At 42.5% G+C, this 27,482-nt stretch overlaps 1 protein-coding gene across 2 annotated transcripts in view; it reads right to left on the reverse strand.

Moving 5' to 3' along the window:
- Positions 1-281: 281 nt before the first annotated feature.
- LOC121536970 (calcium/calmodulin-dependent 3',5'-cyclic nucleotide phosphodiesterase 1A) overlaps positions 282-27,482 on the reverse strand; it is a 72,518-nt gene continuing 45,317 nt past the window's right edge. For both annotated transcript variants that reach the window (XM_041844665.2, XM_041844666.2), the window contains 14 exons: positions 15,301-15,414; positions 12,960-13,142; positions 11,249-11,315; positions 10,681-10,797; positions 7,976-8,116; positions 6,860-6,960; positions 5,430-5,555; positions 4,754-4,855; positions 2,825-2,945; positions 2,491-2,572; positions 2,079-2,199; positions 1,620-1,813; positions 868-1,146; positions 282-481 (listed from right to left, as the gene is read on the reverse strand). In XM_041844665.2, coding sequence (XP_041700599.1) covers positions 426-481; positions 868-1,146; positions 1,620-1,813; positions 2,079-2,199; positions 2,491-2,572; positions 2,825-2,945; positions 4,754-4,855; positions 5,430-5,555; positions 6,860-6,960; positions 7,976-8,116; positions 10,681-10,797; positions 11,249-11,315; positions 12,960-13,142; positions 15,301-15,414 — 1,804 coding nt within the window. In that variant the 3' untranslated portion in view covers positions 282-425. The remainder of the gene's footprint in view (positions 482-867; positions 1,147-1,619; positions 1,814-2,078; positions 2,200-2,490; positions 2,573-2,824; positions 2,946-4,753; positions 4,856-5,429; positions 5,556-6,859; positions 6,961-7,975; positions 8,117-10,680; positions 10,798-11,248; positions 11,316-12,959; positions 13,143-15,300; positions 15,415-27,482) is intronic.

The raw sequence follows: 27,482 nt of genomic DNA on the forward strand, positions 1-27,482 counted from the left end.
TCACAAGGGGAAAGGAATGCAACAGCATCCCCAAGTGGGTAATATTAGGCACTGCACAACCAATCATGCTCTTATATGGTAGTGTGGGTAACTGTGGGCAAGGCACATTAAAAGCCACCATTCCAGTATTACTCTAGGGTCAAATATGTTTGTCTAGCATGAGATCAACAGAGAACACACACTGTTGCAATTAAGTATCGTGATCGTCCTAGTGTACCATACAAACCCATCTGAAAGAGAAGAGAGTTATTAAAGAGGGAATGAATATAGACAAAAACTACTTGCGGTGCAAAGAGGAGCAAGAAGACCCCTATCTTTAATAAATAACAATACAATAATAGACTGAAAATGAAATAAATCAGAACAAATGTACAATAAATACGATGAATCAGGAAGTGGCAACGTTGTTGGGTAGCTTATCAGAATCAAGGGCTCTGAAGAGACTCCTCCCCCGACTCAAGGACTGCCCCGGGGCCTTCTCCTGCAAACAACAACAGTTTCCATGACAACACAGCATCACACAGCTGTAACCTTGACAACCCTCCACTCCGCAGTCACAGATCGTCGTGACTGACAATTGTCGTGACTGACAATACGATTATAGAGATGAGAGAAATACTACATAGCTATAACCTACTGACAGGACACAGAATTGTAAAAAGTCATGACATTACTTGGTGTACTGTGTTGTGTTCTGTTACGTTGCACTACATTATGTTGCATTGTTGTATCGTATTGTACATCGTATCATATATTGTGTTGTATATTGTATTGTATATTGTGTCGTATATCGTATTGTATATCGTACCATATCATATTGTATCATGTCATATTGTACCGTATCATATCGCTAGCTAACATTCCTACCGTTCCATGGTAGGCATTCAGGAGAGATGGAGTCAGGTGATCTTGTCTCTTTATCCTCACATGGAGACAGAGGACTGTGAGGATGGTTGTCCAGCTCTGAGTCCTCCTGGGAAGAGTTATTGGAGTTTGTGTTGTTCATCAGTTCATTGAAGGGCTCTGATTGGAGCTCCTGGCTGTGTCTCTCAGGGCTGGTGTGAGTCAACGTAACCCCTGTGTTCATCTGGGACTCCTCCTCCTCTGGGTCAGTGTTCAACTCAGCTCGCTCTTTACTCGCCAATTCTGAGGAAACAAGATAACACAAGCAAAGAGAACATCTACTGTCATACATAGTCTTCTGACAATGGAAGGAACATAGAACACTGAAAGAAGGAAAGGTATTAATTATCCCGAGTGGCGCAGTGGTCTAAGGCACTGCATCGCAGTGCTAGCTGTGCCACTAGAGATCCTGGTTCGAATCTAGGCTCTGTCGTAGCCGGCCGCAACCGGGAGACCCATGGGGCGGCGCACAATTGGCCCAGCGTTGTCCAGGGTAGGGGAGGGAATGGCCGGCAGGGATGTAGCTCAGTTGGTAGAGCATGGCGTTTGCAACGCCAGGGTTGTGGGTTCGATTCCCACGGGGGGCCAGTATGAAAAATAAAAAAATAATGTATGCACTCACTAACTGTAAGTCGCTCTGGATAAGAGCGTCTGCTAAATGACTCAAATGTAAATGTAATTCAGGTGACTAAAGAAGAAGAAGAAGACTACTATACCGTGGACAGAGAGCTCCTTCCATCGATCTTTGTTGTGTTGGATGACCTCTGCCAGTGTGTGTCTGACCCGTTTCAGGTTGATGCCAGTCAGGCTATAGTCTGTAGCGAGACCCTGGTCAACCCCCTGGCTGGATCCTCGGCCACTGTGTTTCTGGACTGACTCCACCACCGTCACCGACCCACTACCCGTCAAACTGAGCAACATAGTATAGAAACTCTGTCAAATTACGTCTATACTGTCAAATATATGACACCAACTCCTTGTGAGGCTGTCCTAAAATGGACATCAATTAAATAGAACAGAAAACACTGGAGTAATACTTGGTTGCTTACTCCACAGCTTCGATCGACCATAGAGATTGAAGATCGAGAATGTGGTAAGCCTACTGATGATACTGGTAGGCATTTTGAATGTTAAACTGGGAAAACTGAGTGTATAATATTAGGAATGTGTCCCACCTTGACCTGCGGACGCCAGTGTCGTGTGACTTTAAGGTATCCTCTATTAGAGGGGTAATGATCTTCTCTGTCGTGTCCACCAACACAGAGAATGTGGGTTCCACTATGAAGTCAATGAACCCTGCGAGACAGACAACCATTTGAGAAGAAAAACGGGCATGACTCGCTCACACTGACAATTGTACTTTTTGGAGAAACAGGAGAAAAACGATGTGTGTGATGTTACAGTAACAGCAATATATGAGGACAGACAGTGTAGAGTCCCATGCTTTATCATATAAAGGGAAAAATATAAAATACTTTCTCAAATGTCCACATGGTGGCCCATTTGAGCTATGGCCTGTCGGAGTATACAAACCTATGCTGAATGAAACAGCTCACAGTGAGGCCAATAACAGGGTGTGACGCTCACCTATTTGTGACTGTGCAATCATTGTAGCTTTACGATCACACAGAGGAGAGAATGGCAGCCCTAACTCAACCTCCTTATCGCCCTGTAAGAAAACAACAACACTGTATACTGTAGCATGATGTACTACAATACCCATAATGCTCTGTATAACATAACCAGTTTATCCGAGTGAAGATATTCCTGAAGCTATCAGAATGGTGTCCCATCTCCTTAACAATACAGGTGTCAGAAGTGGGATACATACAGAATACAGTGCTGAAACACTCAAGTTTCTCTCTTCCATGGTTTCTGTCAGTGACTATGCACTGTAGCAGTGGGACTGTTTGTACTGTACCTGTCTGAAGAACTCCTCCATCAGGGCCTGTGTCCATCGGTAGTGCAGCTTCCAGGCCTTGGCTGGGTGGCTGATGTCAGCTGCATGCAGCATCAGAGATAAGGCTTTAGCCTTGTCTACTCTGTAGATACAACAGTATATCAGCTAACACACAGAATGATACACTGAGACAGAGTGACACACACACACACACACACGTAGGATTGAGGGCACGTTCCAGGGCGCGTTCTCAGAGCATGCGCAGAACAGCTGGCAGGCATATTCACAGTCATTTTCAACCTCTCCTTGTCCCAGTCTGTAATCCCCACATGTTTTAAGATGACCACAATCATCCTTGTTCCTAAGATCTCTAAGGCTTCATGCAACAATGATTACCTTCCTGTAGCACACACTTCTGTAATCAAGAAGTGCTTTGAGAGGCTGGTTATGGCACACATTAACTCCACCATCCCAGCCACCCTAGACCCACTCCAATTTGCATACCATCCCAACAGATCCACAGCTGAAGCAATCTCAATTGCTCTCCACACTGCTCTCACCCACCTAGATAAGAGGAATACCTATGTGAGAATGCTGTTCATTGACTACAGCTCAGCATTCAACACCATTATCCCCTCCAAGCGCTCGTCACCAAGCTTAGGACTCTGGGTCTGAACACCTCCCTCTGCAACTGGATCCTGGACTTCCTGACGGGCCGACCCCAGGTGGTGAGGGTAGGCAACATCATCTCCACCACACTGACCCTTAACACAGGGGCCCCACAGGGGTGTGTGCTTAGTCCCCTCCTGTACTCCCTGTTCACCCACGACTGTGTGGCCACACACGACTCCAACACCATTATCAAGTTTGCTGACGACATGACAGAGGTAGGCCTGATCACCGGCGACGACGAGTCAGCCTACAGGGAGGTCAGTGACCTGACAGTGTGGTGCCGGAGCAACAACCTCTCCCTCAACATCAGCAAGACCAAGGAGCTGATTGTGGATTACAGGAAATGGGGGGGGGGGGAGCATGCCCCCATCCACATCGACGAGGCAGCAGTGGAGCAGGTAGACAGCTTCAAGTTCCTCTGTGTCCAAATCACTAAAGACTTAAAATGGTCCAAACACACGCACAGTCGTGAAGAAGGCGTGACAGTGCCTCTTCCCCCTCAGGAGGTTGAAAAAATTTGGCATGGGCCCTCAAATCCTGAAAAGGTTATATAGCTGTACCATTGGCTGCATCACTGCTTGGTATGGCAATAGCACCGCCCTCGATCGCATGGTGCTACAGAGGGTTGTGCGGACAGCCCAGTACATTACTGGGGCCGAGCTCCCTGTCATCCAGGACCTCTATATCAGGCGGTGTGAAAACAAGGCCCGGAAAATCGTCAAAGACCCCAACCACCCAAGCCATAGACTATTTACACATGGACCTACACACTCACACACAGTGGCACTCCAACACACACACAAACACTCACTCCATAATTTTCTCACACATAATATGCACATACATTTATACTGACTCTACACACCCTCACACCCACTCACATGCAAGGTGCTGCTACTCTGTGTATCTTATATCCTCTTGCCTAGTCACCTTACCCCTATACATGTCTACCTCCATCACTCCAGTATCCCTGCACATGTAAATATGGTATTGGAACTGACTTATAGTATGCTGACTTACTTACTTTATTGTGTATTTCATATTTCTTATTCTTATTTCTCGTGTTTTTTTCAGTTTAGTAATACATTGTTATTGATTATTGCATTGTTGGCTTTGAGTTTGCAATAAAGGATTTCACTGTACTTGTGCATGTGACATTAAAACTTGATGAAAGAAAGAAAGGCATGGTCCAGAGTGCTAGGGCTAAGGGATAGGGGTTAGGGGTAAGGGTTCAGCGGTTAGAGGTCATAGGTCAGTGTCCAGAGACAGTCCACTCACCCCTCGGGCTGCTGCAGGGCGTTCCTCATGGTTTTGATCTGCTGGAAATGGCAGGACATGTCTGTACTCATCACCATCTCAATCACCAGGGTCCGCAGCTCTCTGACAGACATAGACACAGCCAGACAGACAGACAGACAGGTTAGAGTTAGGTTAAAGAGAAATGGCAGGACATGTCTGTAATCATGACTATCTCAATCACCAAGGTCCACACCTCTCTGGAAACACACACAGGAGAACAGGGTTAGTTTCCACCTAGCCTCCACTCCAGCTGTTCTTTGATTCTCCAGGACAAGAACATAGTATGATGTCTAGCACCGCTTCCACTTCCAACAACCCCTAGCATAGAATTTCTATACAGTACCTAATGACAGGTGTGAGCCTGTGGGATTTTCCATGATCACTGATAGAGTGAAATATCCTTTCTATCCTCCAGTTTATATTATAGTCTTGCGTTGGCATACCACACCACACCACATTCGTATCCAAACCTAAAGTCAAGGCTAAGTATCCAGATTATGTTACAGTACTAGCCCTTTCGTTCTTTGAAGTGGTGATCTCAATCTATTAATCAAATGTATATTATAAAGCACTTTTTACATCAGCAGTTGTCACTAAGTGCTTTACAGCCTAAAACCCCAAACACTGAGGATCTGAGGAGTCTTTCTTAACTCACCGCCAGTCATCTTTTGACAGGTTGACCAGTATGTTCATCTCATCCTCTTGCATAAGTCTGTAGGCAGCACTGACATGGTGGTTCTCCAGGACTGACCGGTCGTTGTACAAGATGGCCACCTCTGACCTGGATAGAGGAAGAGAAGGAGCAGAAGAAAAGGGAAGAGAAGGTGTGAATCACCGTGTGATTAGTCATTGTGCTACATGGCGGTTCCCAGGCTAGCTTACTTTACCAGGTAGCCAACCTGTATGGCAGCAGTTTTGAAATTATGATAGCGATTAAGATACGATAGCAATGGTAGCTATTTGAGATGGGGCAGCAGGTACCCTAGCGAAAGGTCGCTGGTTTGAATCCCCGAGCCGACTAGGTGAAATCTGTTGATGTACCCTTGGGCAAGGCACTTTACCCTAATTTCTCCTGTAGGTCGCTCTGGATAAGAGTGTCTACTAAATTACTAAAATGTTTTTTTTATTTTTTATGTAATGGTAGCGAAATGAGAATTCCAGATTCTCCTAATGAGAAAACTCATTTCAACTTTGGGTAAGTTGCAGAACAGGACCACATTAGAAAGTAGTTGTTCCGAGACAAATAATATTGTATTCATTTTTCTAAATGTAATTATAAGTAAAATGAGAAAAAACTAATGAGACAGTTAGTAGTACTTTACTCCAGTGCTAGGGCAGTTTGGAGATAGAAAATAATCACAGAGGGAGAGTTTAGACAATACCATAATTTTCCATTTCACCACAACCCTCATATCTAAAGTACCAGTGGCCTTTCTGATCAATTGTTATTAGACTAGAGAGCCATGCTGAGGTAATGAAGGGTTTAAACTAAAGGACTCCTCTCTCTCTCTCTCTCTCTCTCTCTCTCTCTCTCTCTCTCTCTCTCTCTCTCTCTCTCTCTCTCTCTCTCTCTCTCTCTCTCTCTCTCTCTCTCTCTCTCTCTCTCTCTCTCTCTCTCTCTCTCTCTCTCTCTCTCTCTCTCTCTCTCTCTCTCTCTGCTGTCCCTTATCACTGAGGTCAATGCTGCAATATTGACTATTCACATTGTGCACTTCATTTTAATGGGTTCTTTAAATGGGTGCCTTCACTTAAATGGGCTCTTTATACGACCATGTTCCCTTCTTAAGGCTCCATTGGCATTCATTAGTCAGGGTCAGACTGACTGCACTGTCTGTCTGGGAGGCAAAAGCTGTACTAAAAGTACAATACAAGGACATGTTCAGTTGAACATTGGTATTGGTAGGATGGAATCAAATGGAATGAATGGAAATAGAAATAAATAATATATCCATTAGGTGGATCACGATCAGTGATACAGTAGCTAAGTGTTGTGTCAAACTTCAGGAATAAAAATGCCTACTGAAAGAAGAAGAAGAAGTTTGCACCATTCGTAGGAAACTTCAGGAAGAATACTGACACACACACCTGGTCTGAATGTGAAAGTTGTTGGTTGTCCCAGTGTGTTCAAAGTCATGGATAGCTGCAGCAAACACCATTGCTAGGATGTCCAGTTCAGTGAGCCAGTGCTAGAGAGAGAGAGAGAGCGAGAGCGAGAGAGAGAGAGATTAGACCCAACCAAATCATGAGAAAACAAAAAGATAATTACTTGACACATTGGAAAGAATTAACAAAAAAACAGAGCAAACTAGAATGCTAAACAGAGAGTACACAGTGGCAGAATACCTGACCACTGTGACTGACCCAAAATTAAGGAAAGCTTTGACTATGTACAGACTCAGTGAGCATAGCCTTGCAATTGAGAAAGGCCGTCGTAGGCAGACCTGGCTCTCAAGAGAAGACAGGCTATGTGCACACTGCCCACAAAATGAGGTGGAAACTGAGCTGCACTTCCTAACCTCCTGACAAATGTATGACCATATTAGAGACACCTTTTCCCTCAGATTACACAGATCCACAAAGAATTAGAAAACAAACCCAATTTTGATAAACTCCCATATCTATTGGGTGAAATTCCACAGTGTGCAATCACAGCAGCAAGATTTGTGACCTGTTGCCACAAGAAAAGGGCAACCAGTGAAGAACCATCACCATTGTAAATACAACCCATATTTATGTTTATTTATTTTCCCTTTTGTACTTTAACTATTTGCACATAATATGACATTTGAAATGTCTTTATTATTTTGGAACTTTTGTGAGTGTAATGTTTACTGTTCATTTTTATTGTTTATTTCACTATTGTTTATTATCTACTTCACTTGCTTTGGCAATGTTTACATATGTTTCCCATGCCAATAAAGCCCTTAAATTGAAATGAGAGAGAGAGAGAGAGAGAGAGAGAGAGAGAGAGAGAGAGAGAGAGAGAGAGAGAGAGAGAGAGAGAGAGAGAGAGAGAGAGAGAGAGAGAGAGAGAGAGAGAGAGAGAGAGAGAGAGAGAGAGAGAGAGAAAAAAAGTATAAATGTAACACAATCAGAACCTGTTCTTTGATCTGTCTATTATGCTGGGGGACAATACATTGCATCCCCATTGCACCCACCTCTGTCTGTGTGTGTGCGTGCGTGCGTGCATGTGAGACTCACCATAATGCCAGTGTGGAGCATCAGATAGTGTGCTGTCTGTGTGACATCGGCAGCGTGGATCAGGTTATGGTAGGGGTTTCTGTGTTTGCTGTAGCCCACCTCTAGAGCCTCTACGAAGGACACCAGAGATGACACTGGTATCTGGGGAAGAACAGGGAGGTTAAGGCACTAGAGATGACACTGGTATCTGAAGAAGAACAGGGAGGTTAAGGCACCAGAGATGACACTGGTATCTGGAGAAGAACAGGGAGGTTAAGGCACCAGAGATGACACTGGTATCTGGGGAAGAACAGGGAGGTTAAGACACCAGAGATGACACTGGTATCTGGGGAAGAACAGGGAGGTTAAGACACCAGAGATGACACTGGTATCTGGGGAAGAACAGGGAGGTTAGGACACCAGAGATGACACTGGTATCTGGGGAAGAACAGGGAGGTAAAAAATAAATAAAAATAACTCACAACATTAAACAGACAGAAACAAAAGCAAGATCTCAAATTGTCCGCTAGATGAACAACAGGAAGGTGAGTGGCTCTGCTTGGTCAGAGAGGGCCAATTCCACTACAGACAATGACTAACACAGTGAGTTCAAGGCAGCTGGAGAGACAGAAGTGAAATGCTATCACACACACCACTACTCTTTTCTCATTTGTAGTGCATAGAATTACATCCCCAGAGTTGACTTCCTTAGAGAAAAGATCCCTCCTGCACACTCCTGCAAGATATTACATCTGGCACATTGTTTATTGTCCAAATTGGCATGAGTGCGAGAGTTATCTTTTCTCCAACGAAGCTGGAGAGACAGAGAGAGACACGTGTGGGGGCTTCATGTGTACGTGTACTGTAGCTTATGTGTGAGCTTAACTCATTTTGTTTAATCAGACTAAGAGCAGAGTAGGGCCCAGAACACTGCTCTTCCTAAATCAAATATGAGCATCATCCGTCACACACGTTCACATTCACAATGAAAGAGCTGAGCTCCTTCGGATATTTGAGTGTCCATTTAAAGCCTAGCTGTCACATTGATTCTAGGAACAGTATGGCTGTGAATGACAAAACCCACACATGTAACAATCTGTAGGTGACAAGGCCACCTATACGCTGTGCGTAGGGCCTCCCGACTGACTGTTGAGAGATAGCGTGGTAGAATAATAATTAATATTTGACTGGATTTATATAGCGCTTTTCTACCAACTGAGGTACTCAAAGCGCTTTACATAGTGGGGGGAAACTCACCTCATCCACCACCAATGTGTGGCACCCACCTGGGTGATGCACGGCAACCATTTTTGTGCCAGAACGCTAATCACACATCAGCTAGAGAGTGATATATCTCAATTAGGAATGAGGGGGATGATTAGGGGCCATGATGGAATGGGGCCAGGTTGGGAATTTAGCCATGACACCGGGGTTAACACCCCTAGTCTTGCAATAAGTGCAATGGGATGTTTAATGACCACACAGAGTCAGGACACCCGTTTAACGTCCCATCTGAAAGACGGCACCCTATGCAGGGCAATGTCCCCTTCACTGCCCTGGGGCATTGGGATCTCCTTAGACCAGAGGGAAGAGTGCTCCCTACTGGCCCTCCAACACCCCTTACAGCAGCATCTGGTCTCCCATCCAGGGACTAATCAGGACCGACCCTGCTCAGCTTCAGAGGCAAGCCAGCAGTGGGATGCAGGGTGGTATGCTGCTGGCTTGTATACACAATCTGCAATGTGGACATTTGGTAGTACTTCAGCAGTTTTCCTCCTGTTATGTCAGTCACTGACAGTCAATCAATTAACCCATGTCAGCTAACATTTTATAGATTGCTAGGTAAGTTAGTCTAGCCAGCTATCTAATCACTGTAGTAATCATGTCCGAATTAGCCTACTGACTGGGCACACAGGGCACATGACTAGGGGCCCTGATCTCCAGGGGTCCCCCATTGATTTTGTTAGTCACTCCCACTCAGATATCATATGAACATGGCATAAGTCATGGCAAAATGTGTAGAATTGCAGGGGATATAGCATTGAAACTGTAACATTTTCTCTCCATCCATGGCAAAATTAGTAGAATCGCATAAAATGTGTTTTAAAACTGCAAAACACTGTATGTCATGTAGTCTTAGCACCTTTTTTCTAAGTGTGTATCTAGAACCTAAAAGGGTTCTTCGGCTGTCCCCATAGGAACAACCCTTTTTGGTTCCAGGTAGAACTGGTTTAGGTTCCATGTAGAGCCCTTTCTACAGAGGGTTCTGCATGGAACCCAAAAGGGTTCTGACTGGAACCAAAAACGGTTATTCTATGGGGACAGCCGAAGAACCCTTTTGAAACCCTTTTTTCTAAGAGTGAATGTAGCCCTTCAAGTAAAGTGTAACCATATTATCATATGATTAAAATATAATCCTCACATTCAGATCAAAGCACAGTAACAGTACGTGTTGGTGATAATCTCACCACTCGTCTAATAGAGGACATGTAGAAACTATAGTATAAAACCAGACAAAGAGAACAGAACAGAAACAGTGTGAGGTTGGAGGTTCCTCTGAGGCACCCAGACCAGAGGCCTGTGGTGTAGAACAGAGGACAGAGTAACACACACACACACACAGAGGCTTGTGGTATAGAACAGGCTAAGGAGGTGATTAGGAATAATACTTAGTTAACAAACAAACTCACACAGCCTGATGACAGAGAGACTGAAGAGAGACTAACCCTGAAGCGGTTGATCAGGTCATATCGGGTGAGCAGTTCGTACACCAGGAACTTTAATGCGTGTTCACTGCTGGCCTCGTGGAGCACAAACACATCAAAGGACCAGTTATCTACATCCTGTAAACAATAAGATGATGTCAGGGATGATGACAGCACAGAATTAAATAGAACACACATTGTGTTCTATAATAAAACACATATTGATTATCATCGCTATGAATGCCAGAATATGATGATGTTATGATAAAGTCTAAAACAGCTGTAAAATTAGGTACATCTTGTACAGATATAATAAAGCCTTTATTCTGCAGTTATATGCATGATATGACACAGTTTATTATCTCTTTAATGTTTTAGCATGTCAACATTCCTATCTCAAAGTGTAGCTTGACTGATGTCATCATCTTTAATTTCTCATAGGTCCGGTTTCCCCGACACAGATTGAGCAAGACAAGAGATTCCCCATTGAGCATGAGTTTTAGTCTGTGTCTGGGAAACCAGTCCCTAATGTATGATGTATAATAGTAATAGTAATACTATAGTAATAGTAATATGATGTATCAGGCACCTTCAAAGCAGCGATGGCAGCTGGAGGGTACGTCAGTCCAGCCATGTTAGATGTCCGTCTGTACATCCTGAAGATAGATACACAACCATTAGGTGGTTAGACAATAGAACTGCGATGCACCCAGCGGGCAAAACAGGTTTAAATAATGTTATGATGAATACTGCTTTTAATGATTTCATTTCAATTAGTTTTGCCCGCTGGGGCAGCTCCTGTACATGTACTTTGTATACATAGAAAACTGTACACACAGACAACCAACAACGGCTAATAATTTCAATTGTATTCTTCCCATTATGGTATCAAAATGCTACAGTCAACGATTAGTAATGGGATCAACAGTAATTTAATTTTTGAAAGATAAAAGGCAGCAAGGCTTTTGAGCAGGCATTCTTTGCAGATTACAAATATTTTGGCGCTGGCCAGAACCGAACCAAATGCTGGGTGTTGAAAGGGGTGAGGGGAGGGATGAGACAGGGCTGTTAAATAAGGCCAAAGAAAGACTGTATTTGGGCTTTGGCAACAGCAACAAAGAAAGGTGTGACGTCGGAAGCCCAGCCAAGTTCTCTCTGTTCTTCAAGTGTCTAGTTAATAAAAGAGAAGAGGGTTGTGTCCCAAATGGCACCCTATTCTCTATGGGCCTTGGTCAAATGTAGTGTGCTATATAGGGAATAGGTTGCAATTTGGGATGCATCCTACATCTAGTTTATAAAAGAGAAGAAGGAGAATCTGGCAGGCTGGGCTTTGACTGTATTCTCCTCTCTCGTCTCCTCTGAGAGTGTTTTCAGTCATAGACCCATTCGTTTTTCTCAGGAGAATCTGGGCTGAAGAGACCATACTGTCTGACGGACATATTATATAACTGTAAAGACAGATCTTCCAACATTTTTAACAAATGGAATATGGACACACATTTTATAACTCAAATTCTAGTGTTGTCCACAAAAGAAGAAACCATCCAAATCTATTGGTTGACAAATTTGAATAATAAACTAAGTAATGTAAATTCCAACTGTCGAACTGAGAATGCCTGCATTGTGGGTTCCATTTTGGAATATTCAATTCAGGAGCCTAGTAGTTGCCATGGAAATAAGAGTGAGACACAGGCCATAGCACCAGCTCTTGAGGAGATCGAGACGCATTGCTGTTAATGATGTTTATGTATTCATGTTATTACCCACTGTAAGTAAGAATTCACTACTGACCATTTTTATTAACTGGCAGAATGACAGTTAATACTATTAGACTACAACCGAAAGCAATTGAGGGAAGCGCATTGCTCAATATGATTTATGTATTCATGTTTGTGCCCACTTACTGGAAGTAGGCAGGTTTTTAATAATAACCATTTTCTATTGAAAGGCATAATGACAGTTATGTGTTTCTTTTAAGAACAACACAAGAAGCAATTCATTGGAGCTTCTAACAAAAGTGTTAATGGTTTGATGGTATGTTCTTTTATTTATCTGTACTTAAATGTCTCTGCATACTTATTAATGTAGATAGCCTACTGTAATTCTTTATGTTTATTTTCCCATACATGATATAAAGTACATCCTCCAGTTCTTCTTGACGAAGAAGACTGTGGTTTGTTGTGTGTGTGTGTGTGTGTGTGTGTGTGTATGTGTATGTGTGTCAGCACGTGTCTGTGTGTGTGTGTGTGTGTGTGTGTGTGTGTGTGTGTGTGTGTGTGCATGTGTGTATATGTGTGTACCTCTCGACGAAGATGCCAGCCTGCACGGCATGGACAATGCTCTTGAACCGTGGTTTCTCCTCGGGTCGTCTCCTGACCACGCCCATCTTCCTGGTGAAGGTCGAGGCCAGCCAATCCCGCACCTCCATAGGGACAGAGTCCGTCTGGATGTCACTGAGCTCATCCTCAGTGTCCAGAAGACGCCTGGGAGGGGAGCAACAAGGGACAGAGTCAGACTCCAGGTCACTCGGAACACACAAATGTAACAGTACCATACCATACTACCTGATATTCACCTGTTACATACCTGTAACCCACCTGTAAGAGTGTCACATTCCCTCTCATTCACTTTTTACCCATATCCTGCAAAAGTAAAGCTAAATGCTAAATGTCACTCACACTGGGCATAGTAATAGCATGTTGCTAATAAAAGTGTAATTTGTTTCCATTGCTGACTGTAATGAGTTGAGAGGCCAGGTCTTAACAAATGCCTGTTTACCTGTCCTGGTATGGAGCCCCTGAACCATCATCCTCACTATGTGATCCCCAGTAAATGGACTTCTTAAGTGTTAACTGACAGCCTCTCTTTCCACTGCAATTTGTTTAGTTTCCCTTCATCTTGTTTTACTGAGGAAATAGCCTTGTTGATTTATTAATTGTAAAACAGATCTTCAGTTGTAATGAGAAAGAAAATGTGGCCAATGAAGGAAAAGAGAGGCAGATATTTTTAAAGTTGTGATTATAGAATGTCAACATTAGGTTAGATGCTAACCTAAGGAAATGAGGCTTATGGAATCGAGATAAGGGTGCAGGACTTCCTTCTGCAAGTAATTATTCTGAAATTGTAAAACTGAGCTGAAAATAAATTATAATCTATTACGATCATGGGAAATGCAATTACTACACAAATATGATTCAATCAAAGTCTGCATCCAAAATGGCATCCTATTCTCTTTATAGTGCACTACTTTTAGTGCACAGAGCCCTAGTGCACAGATGTAGGGAAAGGGTTCTACTTTGAACCGAAAAAGGTTCTACCTGGAACCAAAAAGGGTTCTTCAAAGGGTTCTCCTATGGGGACAGCCGATGAACCCTTTTAGGTTCTAGATAGCACCTTTTTTTCTAAGAGTGTACATAGTAAATAAGGTGCCATTTGGGATGAACAGAGAGAGAGAGAGAGAGAGAGAGAGAGAGAGAGAGAGAGAGAGAGAGAGAGAGAGAGAGAGAGAGAGAGAGAGAGAGAGAGAGAGAGAAACATAAGCTCTGCAATCAGACTACAGGCTAGGCAACACCTGCTTATCGCTGGAGAGCCCAACTGAGCTGACTCACTCTGCAGTCTGTATCATCAACTACAGCCACAACAGCCCAGACTGAGAGGGATGTGCGGCTCAGTCAGACTTTAGTTTAATAGTCTCCTCCATGGAGAGATGGAAAGCTTCACACAAGAAGAAGTAAAGCATGGAGTGGATGAGTGCTCCTTTGAGTAATCGGACGTTTCCCCCTGATGTTCACTCCCCGTCTCTGGCTTCACCACACACACACACATATGTACGAGCACGAGACACAGAGAGACACAGCGAGAACTGAGACACAGAGAGAGAACTGAGACACAGAGAGAGAGAGCTGAGACAGAGAGAACTGAGACACACAGAGAGAACTGAGACACAGAGAGAACTGAGACACAGAGAGAGCTGAGACACAGAGAGAACTGAGACACACAGAGAGAGAGCTGAGACACAAAGAGAACTGAGACACAGAGAGAGAACTGAGACACACAGAGAGAACTGAGACACAGAGAGAGAGAGCTGAGACACAGAGAGAAATGAGACACACAGAGATAACTAAGACACAGAGAGAACTGAGACACAGAGAGAACTGAGACACACAGAGAGAGAGCTGAGGCACAAAGAGAGAACTGAAACACAGAGAGAACTGATACACAGAGAGAACTGATACACAGAGAGAACTGAGACACAGAGAAAACTGAGACACAGAGAGAGAACTGAGACACAGGGAGAGAGCTGAGACACAGAGAGAACTGATACACAGAGTGAACTGAGACACAGAGAGAACTGGACTTTGATCAGCAGACACAAAGACACTGTTTGCATAGAAAAGGTATCTTTCAAAATTGTCTGAGCAAAGGCACCAAAACAACATAGTACTGCCCTTGTGGTACACCACTGGTTGTACTGCACTCGATTCTGTCAAGGAATTTGATCATCAGAATAGGTTACTATCTATGAGTCATATTTTCTGTGAGTTGTATTTGTGCAGTTATTTCCCATACCTTTAACGGTGCAGAGTGCAATATGTTTGATGTAGTCATGCATGGTATTTAATTCAACTGAAATGCACTCACCTGGTTTCATCGATATAGACTGCCTCTAGAACAGAGGCTGCATACTCTATATTCTTCCTCAAGTCCACCACATTCACTTCTCCCTTGTCTAGCTGCTTCACCAGGCATCTCAATCTGCAAAGAGGAAGTTGGATTCACATTTAATCTTCATATATGAGCTCATGAACACTGGATAATACATAGTACATGGAGAACAGTACTGTATGTCGATACAACTCAACAGGCTCTGTGCTGGTCTAGTCAAATCAAATCAAATCAAACATTATTGTTATTGGTCGCGTACACATATTTTGCAGATGTTATCGCAGGGGCAGCTAAATGCTTATGTTTCTAGCTCCAACAGTGCAGTAATACCTAACAATACAAAACAATACAAACAAATCCTCCCCCCTCAAAAAAATAAAATAAATAAGAAATATCAGAACAAGCAATGTCAGAGCCCGGAATATATATTATACATACAGTACCAGTCAAAAGGTTGGACACACCTACTCGTTCTTTATTTTTACTATTTTCTACATAGTAGAATAATAGTGAAGACATCAAAACTATGAAATAACACATATGGAATCATGTAGTAACCAAAAAAGTGTTAAACAAATCAAAATACAATTTATCACTTGTGTTGTGACAAGGTAGGGGTGGTATACAGAATATAGCCCTATTTGGTAAAAGACCAAGTCCATATTATGGCAAGAACAGCTCAAATAAGCAAAGAGAAATGACAGTCCATCATTACTTGAAGACATGAAGGTCAGTCAATACAGAACATTTCAAGAACTTTTAACGTTTCTTCAACTGTAGTCGCAAAAACCATCAAGCGCTATGATGAAACTGGCTCTCATGAGGACCGCCACAGGAAAGGAAGACCCAGAGTTACCTCTGCTGCAGAGGATAAGTTCATTAGAATAACTGCACCTCAGATTGCAGCCCAAATAAATGTCACAGACACATCTCAACATCAACTGTTCAGAGGAGACTGCGTGAATCATGCCTTCATGGTCGAATTGCTGAAAAGAAACTACTACTAAAGGACACTAATAATAAGAAGAGGCTTGCTTGGGCCAAGAAACACGAGCAATGGACATTAGACCGGTGGAAATCTGTCCTTTGGTTCCAACCACCATGTCTTTGTGAGACGCAGAGTAGGTGAACGGATGATCTCCGCATGTGTGGTTCCCACCATGAAGCATGGAGGGGGAGGTGTGATGGTGTGGGGGTGCTTTGCTGGTGACACTGTCAGTGATTTTTTTAGAATTCAAGGCACACTTAACCAGCACGGCTACCACAGCATTCTGCAGCGATACGCCATCCCATCTGGTTTGCACTTAGTGGGACTATCATTTGGTTTTCAACAGGACAATGACCCAAAACACACCTCCAGGCTGTGTAAGGGCTATTTGACCAAGAAGGAGAGTGATGGAGTGCTGCATCAGATGACCTGGCCTCCACAATCACCTGACCTCAACCCTGTTGAGATGGTTTGGGATGATTTGGACTGCAGAGTGAAGGAAAAGCAGCCAACAAGTGCTCAGCATATGTGGGAACTCCTTCAAGACTGTTGGAAAAGCATTCCTCATGAAGCTGGTTGAGAGAATGCCAAGAGTTTGCAAAGCTGTCATCAAGCAAAGGGTGGCTACTTTGAAGAATATACAATATATTTTGATTTGTTTAACACTTTTTTGGTTACTACATGATTCCATATGTGTTATTTCATAGTTTTGAGGTCTTCACTATTATTCTACAATGTAGAAAATAGTAAAAATAAAGAAAAACCCTTGAATGAGTAGGTGTGTCCAAACTTTTGACTGGTACTGTATACATATAATTATATTCCGGACTCTGACATTGCTCGTTCTGGTATTTCTTAATGGTTTTTGTGTGTATTTGTGTGTATTGTTTTGTATTGTTAGGTGTTACTGCACTGTATATAATGGTGTGAAATTGACAGTATGGACAATACAATTTATTGAAAAGGTGAGTACAGCATTTGTTATATAGAGTACCACAGTATGAGTCATAATACCCATAAAACCTAGCGGTCAAACTGGGAAATGGTTCCATTCATTTTTCCCATAGGGGATTTTAGAAACACTTAAAATAAGGGCTGGGTTTCGTGTAGGCTTACCCTGGCGTGACGTTTTGATAACCGTGTAAATCTCTCTCGGACAAGGTGACTTTTATCAATATATTTGTCTGTATTAACCCCCCCAAAATTAAATGCTAATTAGCTGCTAATGTGGCTATCATAAAGAACTACAAATGCCATGATGATCTGGATGAGACTGCCGAATCGAGGCAAAGGTAAGAATATCTGGATTAACTAGCTAATGTTAGCTAAATGTAGTAATTAATAAATTGGCTTAATTTCTTTAAATGGACCTGGTGTCAGCTTGAGATGACGTGCAGGAGCTTGCAGGGATTTGTAGTCTTGCATGATGTCTACTTTGATGCTAATTAGCATTTGCGAACCTGAGAGTAAATGGAGCCGAATATATTGATAAAAGTCACCTTGTCCAAGAGAGATTCACGGGGTTATCAAAACGTCAGGCCAGGGTAAATCTACACGAAACACAGACCTTATTTTAAGTGTTCCTAAAATCCCCTATGGGAGAAATTCATGGTGAAAATACGATTGGAACCATTTCCCTGTTTAACCGCTAGGTTTTATGGGTGTTATGACACCTCAACTGTGGGGCTCTAAATAAATTAATAATAATAAAATATGCTGTTTAGCAGACACTTTTATTCAAAGCGACTCACAGTTATGCATGCATACACTTTATGTACGGGTGATCCCAAGAATCGAACCCACAACTCTGGCATGACAAGCACCATGCTATACCAACTGAGCTACAAAGGACCAAGGACCAAGGGCACTATAGGATGAGCCTTGACTAGAACACAGTATATACATATGAAGTGGGTAAAACAGTATGTAAACATTATTAAAGTGTGCGTGCGTGTGTGTGTGCGTGTGTGTATGTAGACATCCAGAGAACTAGCACCATTGAACTCTGACTGCCTGATCAACAAAGCCCAGAAAGTCAGTGGCGTCTGTGAAGCCTTTGGTTTTGGTCTCATACAGATTTTTAAATATTTACCACGGGACTAGTGCCTCATTAAAAACAACAGGGGATTGACACTGTGCCATGGCTCGCCTCGGTGGGCACACACAGTCTATCACCAAACACCAGACTCCCAACTGACCAACCAACCCTCAGCAAAATGACTTGGGATGCATCCCAAATGGCACCCTATTCCCCATATAGTGCACTACTTTTGACCAGAGGGCCTGTAGTGCACTATACAGGTAATAGGGTGCCATTTCAGATGCAATCTCAGATCCCTGCTGCAAGGCAAGGCCACTAGAGGAGCATCTGTTTTCAATCTGAGGTGTTATTATGTGAAAATCTGTAACAGAGGAGTATTCAGAAGTATTGAAGTGTTATTGGTATGTGGTTTTATATGAACACATAATCCTAAAACCCAAGCTGTCAAAGCAACAGGATCAACTGACTGAAAGCCAGAATACAGTACAGAAAACACACACAATACAGTACAGAAAACAACCCATGCATCTGCCTACAAAGTGAGCAGGGGAAAGCCATCTACAAAGTGAGCAGGGGAAAGCCATCTACAAAGTGAGCAGGGGAAAGCCATCTACAAAGTGAGCAGGGGAAAGCCATCTACAAAGTGAGCAGGGGAAAGCCATCTACAAAGTGAGCAGGGGAAAGCCATCTACAATGTGAGCAGAGGAAAGACATCTACAAAGTGAGCAGAATGTAGCCTACATGTAGTAGAGAGACTGTGATAAGCCTTGGACTTTATTGTGTCTTTACTGTGGGCTTATTTGTCTTATCCAGTCCTTATTCTTCCTTCTCTCTAGTCTTTCCTTCTTTTTATGTCTTCAAAGGGGAAACACAGCAGGATACTGCTCTGCCAGTCAAGATGAGTGAGCCAAGTGCCAAGTCTATACTATTCTATCACAGGGGGCTGGTGGCACCTTAATTGGAGAGGACAGGCTCATAGTAATAGCTGGAATGGAGTTAATGGAATGACATTGACACATCAAGCACATTGTTTCCTAGTGTTTGATACCATTCCATTCACTCCATTCCAGCCATTATTATGAGCCGTCCTCCCCTCACCAGCCTCCTGTGTATTCTATTGTGTTCAGCGTTAATTGGAAATCTGACTGACTACTATTGGCAAACTGCCACCCCCTTGTTCTGTAAGCTACAACAAGACAAACACCTATGAGCGGCTCAAACATGGTGAACTCAGCCTACATTGATGTGACCGTAAATAGCGACACCTGTTGCACCTAATAATGGTCTGTAATATCAACATATTTCAATATATGACTCTAATGAGGATGCATAAAGTAAACATTTGCCTTGCATAATCAAGTTGTAGACAGCCGTCTCTTCCACATTATCAACTGCCTGTGATATTACATCTACTGTTGCATTTAGCCTGATATAGTATCTGGTGCACTTTGGATGAGAGTGAGATGTAGCCAGGGTGAGAGTTGGCAACAGTCCCTCAAAACAACCGCCTCTCCATCTCACTTATCACACACTCAGTAGCAACAGGTTCCCACAGACCAGGGTCTGTATTCAAAAAGTGTCTCAGAGTAGGAGTGCTAGGGCAGGTCCCCCCTGTTCATATAATCGTATGTATTATGATCTAAAAGGCAAAACTGATCCTAGATCAGCACACCTACTCTGAAACTCTTTGTGAATAGGGTCACAGACACCGCGTTTAGACTTCAGGTTGAAACCACTGAAACCATGGGAATAGTTAATGTGTAATGGGTGGGGGAATAACAACAAGGCTATTCCCACCCACAGTGTTTCCAGCCGTAGCTTTATCAATCATATGACCTTTTCTTCTGTCACTCCCCACAGCACTGGCCTGATGTCTTCCATCTCACACACCCTTGACCATACCAATCACAAAGCAGATAAATATAAATAGAGGCCCTGATTGGTGGATCTATCTGGGTCACAATAACACAACCTTGTCTTTGGAAGTGAGCTAAAATGACTCTTTCTTTCATGTGATTTCAGTATGTTTCAGTATAGGTTAGCATATGATAAAATATTCTGAAGAAAGTGGCAGTATATCAATAGCTGAAACACCCACAAAGGTAGCAGTATTGAGATATTTCTTAGAGAAAACATGTGGACTGTACAATGGTAAAGGGACTATAGACAGGTCAAATCCATGTTACAACAAGTTCAGTTGTATAAGCACATGTCATATCTTTCTCAACAACTGGGTTGCTTATCTGAGTTCACATGAGCTCTGGGAATCTTTGTTTGACATTTTGGGAGTAGAAAACCTAAGACATCTGGACAACTCTTCAGATGATGTTGTACAGTACCAATGTTTTAAACACTCACATACAGATGTAGGATCTTAATTTGATAACTCTTTTGTTGATGAACATTTTCCTGTACAGCAGGAAATGCAAACTTGTAGTATATTCAAGGTTTAAAAAGGCTTCTAAAGTTTGTAATTTCCACTTTAAAATGTCAGACTTGATTTGCCCTAACATGTAAAATGTATTATACAACGGGAGGGTCTAATCCTGAATGTTGATTGGTTAAAACCGCATTCCAGCCGGTGTCTATTCCACAAGTTACCACCAGCTAAATCTATGACATTAAAATGCCTATTTACACTGTTCCATCTGACTGCGCAATCCACTGTCTCATCAACACAGTCAGGCACTTTATAAACTTGATCTCCACTATAAAAAGCATCTAGATATTATCTCACATTTATTTTAGACTAACATTTAGTTTGCAACAGTGGAGATTTGTATAAACCTTGCTGTCTGTCTCTCTGACATTTGCAACATTGTTTCAATATTCAAATTCTATCTCCTGCTGTCCCGTAGTATTGAACGTGTCGGGAGTCGGGACGAGACAGAAAGGCAGGCAGCGTTTCTCAGCCAGTCGAAATCATGAATCAGCTGGCATCATTTTTATGATATATACAAAAAAATGTCAATTGAAAAAAGGTACAACGAAACGAAGCTAATGTGCAGTCTTTCCAGCTTCAGTTTAAAGTGACTGTGTTACTGTAGCTGTGTTGTTGACTAGCTCCTCTGAACAACAGTGTCCTGAGGAGTGAGCACATTCTCTATGCAAGGCGAAATCGCGCCTCATTAGCTCGTTGTTATGGATGTATCCAAATAAATGTCACTAGAAAGCAGCTTAAACAAACGCAAATGCAGCTACTTTGCTGGCTGTTATTCTGGCTGAATTTTTTTGACGTAACTGTAAATTAGCCGTAGTTGGCTAGCTAGCAAGCAAGGGATAAGAACGTTGCCAGCCAGTATGGCAATGGAACATTTAGAACGAATGACAGTCTATAGATACAGAACAAAAAGACTGAACGACTGGGTCGTGTCCATAGATACAGAACAAAAAGAACGAACGACTGGGGCGTGTCTCTAGCAACCCTAGATTTGTGTCGGGACTATATCTTGTGGAAGGATGAAATAGTACGAATAAATTAATCAAAATAACATTTTTTATGAAAATATGTAAATCATTATTTGAATATGTTGGTAACCCGTTGTATAAAAGTGATTATGCACTCGGGCCTAACAAGACCCGTGCCAATATATCCAACAAACACTGGCGTCTCGGATATTATCACTTAATCAACCCCTACAAAAAAAATCCATAAATTATAATGCACATAATAATTAACATTTCCTGTTACTGCAGGATTATTGTCCTGCTGTAGCAAACTGGATCAAATTAAGATCCTACAGCTGTAGTATGCATCCCAAATTACACCATATTCCCTACATAGTGCACAACAGAGTTGACCACAGTCCTATGGCCCTGGTCAAAAGTTGTGCACTATATAGGGAATCGGGTTCCATTTGGGACGCAGACACAGCCTTATCTTTGCTGTCCAAGACTTCAACTCAGAGCTCAATATAATGACAAACTAACTCCACGTGTTGACATACATTATCCTGTTACTGTGACTATGAAATAACCATAATACATATTTTGAGTATATTCGTCATAGCACTATATAGACTACACTACATACTGTAAGACCTGTGTGGCGTTTTTAAAGAATGAAAATGAACTAAGTTAGCAATTTGTCAGGGTCAGATTAAAATAGGCTTTATGTGAAACTGTATCGCCTTCCGGAGCTTATTTCTGAGCTGGGCCTCCAAGAAGTACAAACAAAGGCATAGGGGGATGTCTGATTTTAGCTGCATCCGACTGGACATGTCAGACCTACAAGAGAGCATTTTCCCATGAATTAACTGTGTCCTCCTCCTTGGAGGGGGCTGCTGCCGTCACCAGGGCCCAGACTGGGGCCCCAGAAGCGACAGGGCTGGGGCTGGAGCTGGAATAGAGCTGAAGCACCCTGCTCTGCTCTGCTGCCTGCTCTGCCAACCTCTCAGACAGACTGATCCAACATTCCTCACCACTGAAGATGGCACCCAGAGGACTACTTTATGACCCGATAACGACCTGTTTCCAAGAAACAGCGACGGATGATTACTACTACATTTCAAGTATGAAAAAAGAAAAAGGGGCCAGACTGCAGTATGTTGTCTGACTGTGAACTAGACTGGTTTTGTGCATCATCTATTTTCAACAAATAAACAGATCTGTACCTTGGTGGTACCCCGGGCATACAGAGGCTAAACAAGAATGCTTTTCATGTTGCTAAGAAATCCAAATGGCACCTTTTCCCTATTTAGTGCATGACTTTATGGAGTCATTTGGGATGCAGCCACTGTGTTTGGGTGGTTCTCTTTAATGGCTCCTCAATAAACTAATTCCCATGCTTTCAGATTGTAAACAACATGGTCTCACAGAGGGGATCTATTGATTGCAATAACAATAACATCCCTGTATGATACAGGCTATTACCAAAACAGAAAATGAATCAATGTGTCATTTAATGTGTTGATCCATGAAAAAACGTAATCAAAATGACTTTCATTAAACTTTGGAATGTTTTTGCTGTATGTGAAATGTTGACAAAAAAAAGAAAAAAACTTTGTAAGGGAAACAAACCAAACTCCGGTGTAAGCTGGTGAGTTTTACAACCGGCTTACCATTCAAGGCTCCATCATTCTGACAAGTGAGTGGTTCCAGCGCTCTTGGTGGCTTTCCAATTCAGATGCTCAAGCATTAAAAAAAAACAGCCATTCACTGGCCTATAAACACACTTGGTGAGGACGGGCCCGTGTGTTATGTTAGCACTGGTCTGAGCCTGGGCCTACTTTCTACTTTCTACAGACGAGCAGGCCTCCTAACTGACACAGGGACTGTTAAACTCAAACATGTTCACAGGAACGGGGTTCAAACCAAACTGACAAAAGCCATTTACAGCCGGTGTATGTTGCAGACATATGTTGCAGACCCTAACCATAACCCTTACCATTAACCGGTCTCTAACCCTATCCATGCTATGTGACATATAGGCTAACTAGTATGTCATAATAGTGAACAATAAGTAATATGTCTGTTTATAATGATAATGGTTTATTTCATTTCATGTGTAAAAAAAAAAGATGATTTATTGTCACATACACCAGATAGGTGCAGTGAAATGTGTTGTTTTACAGGGTCAGCCATAGTAGTACGGCGCCGTTGGAGAAAATTAGGGTTAAGTGCCTTCATCAAGGTCACACCGACAGTTTTTTCACCTTGTTGGCTACTATGGCAACCAAAATACTGAATTATAGTAACACATAGGCTACACATACAATAAACACATTTAAGTTAATAAGATTTGATGCAACAAATTGAACAAAATCAAAAAGTCTGGGAGTTAAGGCAGGAGAATGGAGGTAGAACAGTCAGAGGCGATGGAGGGAGGAGGGAGCATCTATTATGTGACATATAGCTAGAATAGTTAAATGTCACTATTTTTACATATTCTAATGGGACCAGGCAGTTATAACTAAACAAACAGGTATTTTCTCTGGCTTGCCACATTTTTCATAACTTCACTTCACTTTAGATAATATAAGCTTCTGGTTTATTCTAAATTGTAAACTGGCCTCTTGGGTTCCCACTTAAAGTCATCTAGCGTGGTCCCTAAATGGATCTCACTTCTGTTGTAATCGTAGTTTGGCAGAACAGACAGAGACAAAATCCTACACTCTGACCAGTATCTCTGTTGGACATCTCATCCTACTAGTCTGCAGAGGTTTCAGTTTCTCACAGGGCCAACAATGGTTCCATAGTTTCACCATCTCTGGTTCCACCTCTTGTGGATGGTAACGTCTTAGTTCAGTCGGTATGACAAATGAGTCCAAAATGCAAGATTAAACTGAGGGAAAAATCAGGCACAACTCTTACTCTTCAAGAGAAATGGAGCTACGGCAGTGACTAGAGTAGGGTAATTACACCAGTCTCCTGGGAGATTCACGATAAATCATACTCCCTCACCTCTCTGTTATCATCCTGTTCTCCCCCTCCCTCCCTCCCTCCCTCCCTCCTACTCCTCCCTCCATCCCTCTCTCCCTCCATCCACCACCTCTGTGTTATCAACCTCCTGTTCTGTTTTGTTCTACATGTCATGGGAGGGCTAAGACTCCATAAACTCTCATTAGATGAGGGATAACCTACTGCACAGTACACTGTAAATCCTGGCACGTCAAACACCCACACACACAAACAGCAGTTCCCCATAATCCCATTATAGCAGATTACTATTCTGAGGGGTGCTGGCTGTACTGTAAGTTGAAGAGCAGGCCATGGGGTGAGTGGTTTCAGAGTTGACACACAGACACACACACACACACACACACACACACACACACACACACACACACACACACACAACGGCCATATGAAAAACAGATAATGCTCTCTCGGGGGAGGTCAAAGGCCTCTCTCTCTCTCAGCTCAAAACCATCTGTAGTCATCTTTGATGGAGATGGAGAGAGGTCATTTAACTGTTCGCCAGCCATTTTCCTGACAGCTGATGTGAATTATATCATAACACCAGACACACACACACACCAGACACACACACAGACACACACCAGACAGATATCCTAACTGTGATGGTCAGACTGTAGCCATTTGAGATGGACAGGGAAGTACATTTACTGTATGTAGATCATATTTGGCTCGCAATGCCACAGCCACTGCTGAGACTCACAAGAAGTTACAGCTGGCTGCAGAAGTAGAAGGTCAGAAGTTGGCGTTGTTATATACTTTGGTACTTTATTTCCAACCCAGATGATACAAAAGGCCTGACGACAAGGGGAAACCAGACAGCTGTTTTCTGTTATAAAGGTTTCGTACAGGCATAAACCATGATCATCTCAAGTGGAGCCTGAACTGAACTTTTCTAACCACAGAGGGGAAACAATTCGCTCTTTGTCTTTTAAATCTCCAAAGAATGATATCAGTCTCTGCTCTGTCCCTGGCTAAATGAAGGAACTAATAACAAACATAATTCAATAAAATTATCAATGTTGTTTTACAGTTTTGCAACAAAGGGTGATTTGAAGATCTGCCAAAATAAATACTCTTATTGTTTTCCCTTGGTATGATTTTGTGAATTTTGCTGAGAAAATAGTTTTAATATGATCTTGGTCAAGCTTATCTACCTTGGTGTTTGAGATAGTGTCCATCTCCTGGACTGTTTTCTGTAGCTCTGAACCCTACACCCATTTAGTCCCAGGATGCAGTCACAAAGGGTCACTGCTGATTGGTGTGTGTGTGTGTGTGTGTGTGTGTGTGTGTGTGTGTGTGTGTGTGTGTGTGTGTGTGTGTGTATGTGTATGTGTATGTGTGTGTGTGTGTATATATCCTGACCAACATGTTAGTTTGGTCCCTCTCGTCTCACAGTAAACATCATGTTATTTATTAATCTGGGCTGCGTCCCAAATGGCACCCTATTCCCTATATAGTGCACTACTTTTATGGTATCTGGTCAAATTTAGTGCATTATATAGGGAATAGGGTGCCATTTGGGATACAGAGATATTCAGCCATGATGATCCAATTCAGATGTCATGTTGCCCATCTAGTCCCTCTACTCTTTCTGTCTATCCAATGGGAATTGAAGTGCAGCCTGGGATGTCAGTTGTTATACTGTACTATACTTACTTGGCAGAAATCTCAGAGATCTATTGGCAAACTCTGATTTACCACCCCAAAATATCCCCGGACAACGTCTATTTGCGCCTCTACCAGATGGAAACTACAAGTGTAATGGCTGTGCTCAATGCAATGGCACTTACAAACGTAGATCCTTCAAACACCCTCAACAGGGAAACAGATCCCAATCAAAGGTGTTATCACATGCTCCACTAAGGCAGTTATTTATCTTATAACTTGTCCTTTTGGTAAAAATGATGTGGGTAAAACGAAGAGCAAATTAAAAGTAAGAATCTCTGAGCATCGTAGCACCGTCAGGTGCAAAAACCATGTACCCAGTTGCGGCCCACTTTTTGGAAGCAAACCCCTCTATTTCGTCCCTTCGCTATATCGGCATCAAACACGTCACCCTCCCTAGGAGAGGGGGTGACCTTGACAATTTATTGTTAAAATGAGACGCTGCCTTGATCTTTAATTTAAAGACATTTGCTCCCTTTGGCCTCAACGTAGACTTTGATCTGAAGCCATTCTTGTGATTATTGTGTTTTTGCTATCCATTGTAAATGTTTGTAGGCCTATGTTGCCAAATTGTATCTATGATCGTATGTTATCCATTCATGCTTTTTTATATGTTCTATTTATATCTTTAAATCAACCAATGAAATCAATCCACTCCCAGCCATGATTACAGACACCTGTGTGTGTCCTTTCAAACTATATAAATTAGTGACCCGCAGTGTTTGTCATTATACCCTGATGAAGACAGCTTGTCAAAACGTTGGTTATTAAATGATTGTATCTGAGCTCCTAGAGTGTGAGGCTCTCCTTTTCTTTTTCAGTTGTTATACTGTAAACAAAAGATACAGTGTGCCTCATTTCCAGTCCAGAGACTTGGCTTGGCTCAAAGAGAGAGAGTGTGTGTGTACGTGTGTGTGTGTGAGTGTGTGTGTCAAAGAGAGAGAGTATGTGTGTACGTGTGTGTGTGTGTGTGTGTGTGTGTGTGTGTGTGTGTGTGTGTGTGTGTGTGTAGTATGTGTGTGTGTGTACCTGTGTATGTGTGTG

Source organism: Coregonus clupeaformis, chromosome 23, assembly GCF_020615455.1.
Source record: "Coregonus clupeaformis isolate EN_2021a chromosome 23, ASM2061545v1, whole genome shotgun sequence".
NCBI lineage: Eukaryota > Metazoa > Chordata > Actinopteri > Salmoniformes > Salmonidae > Coregonus > Coregonus clupeaformis.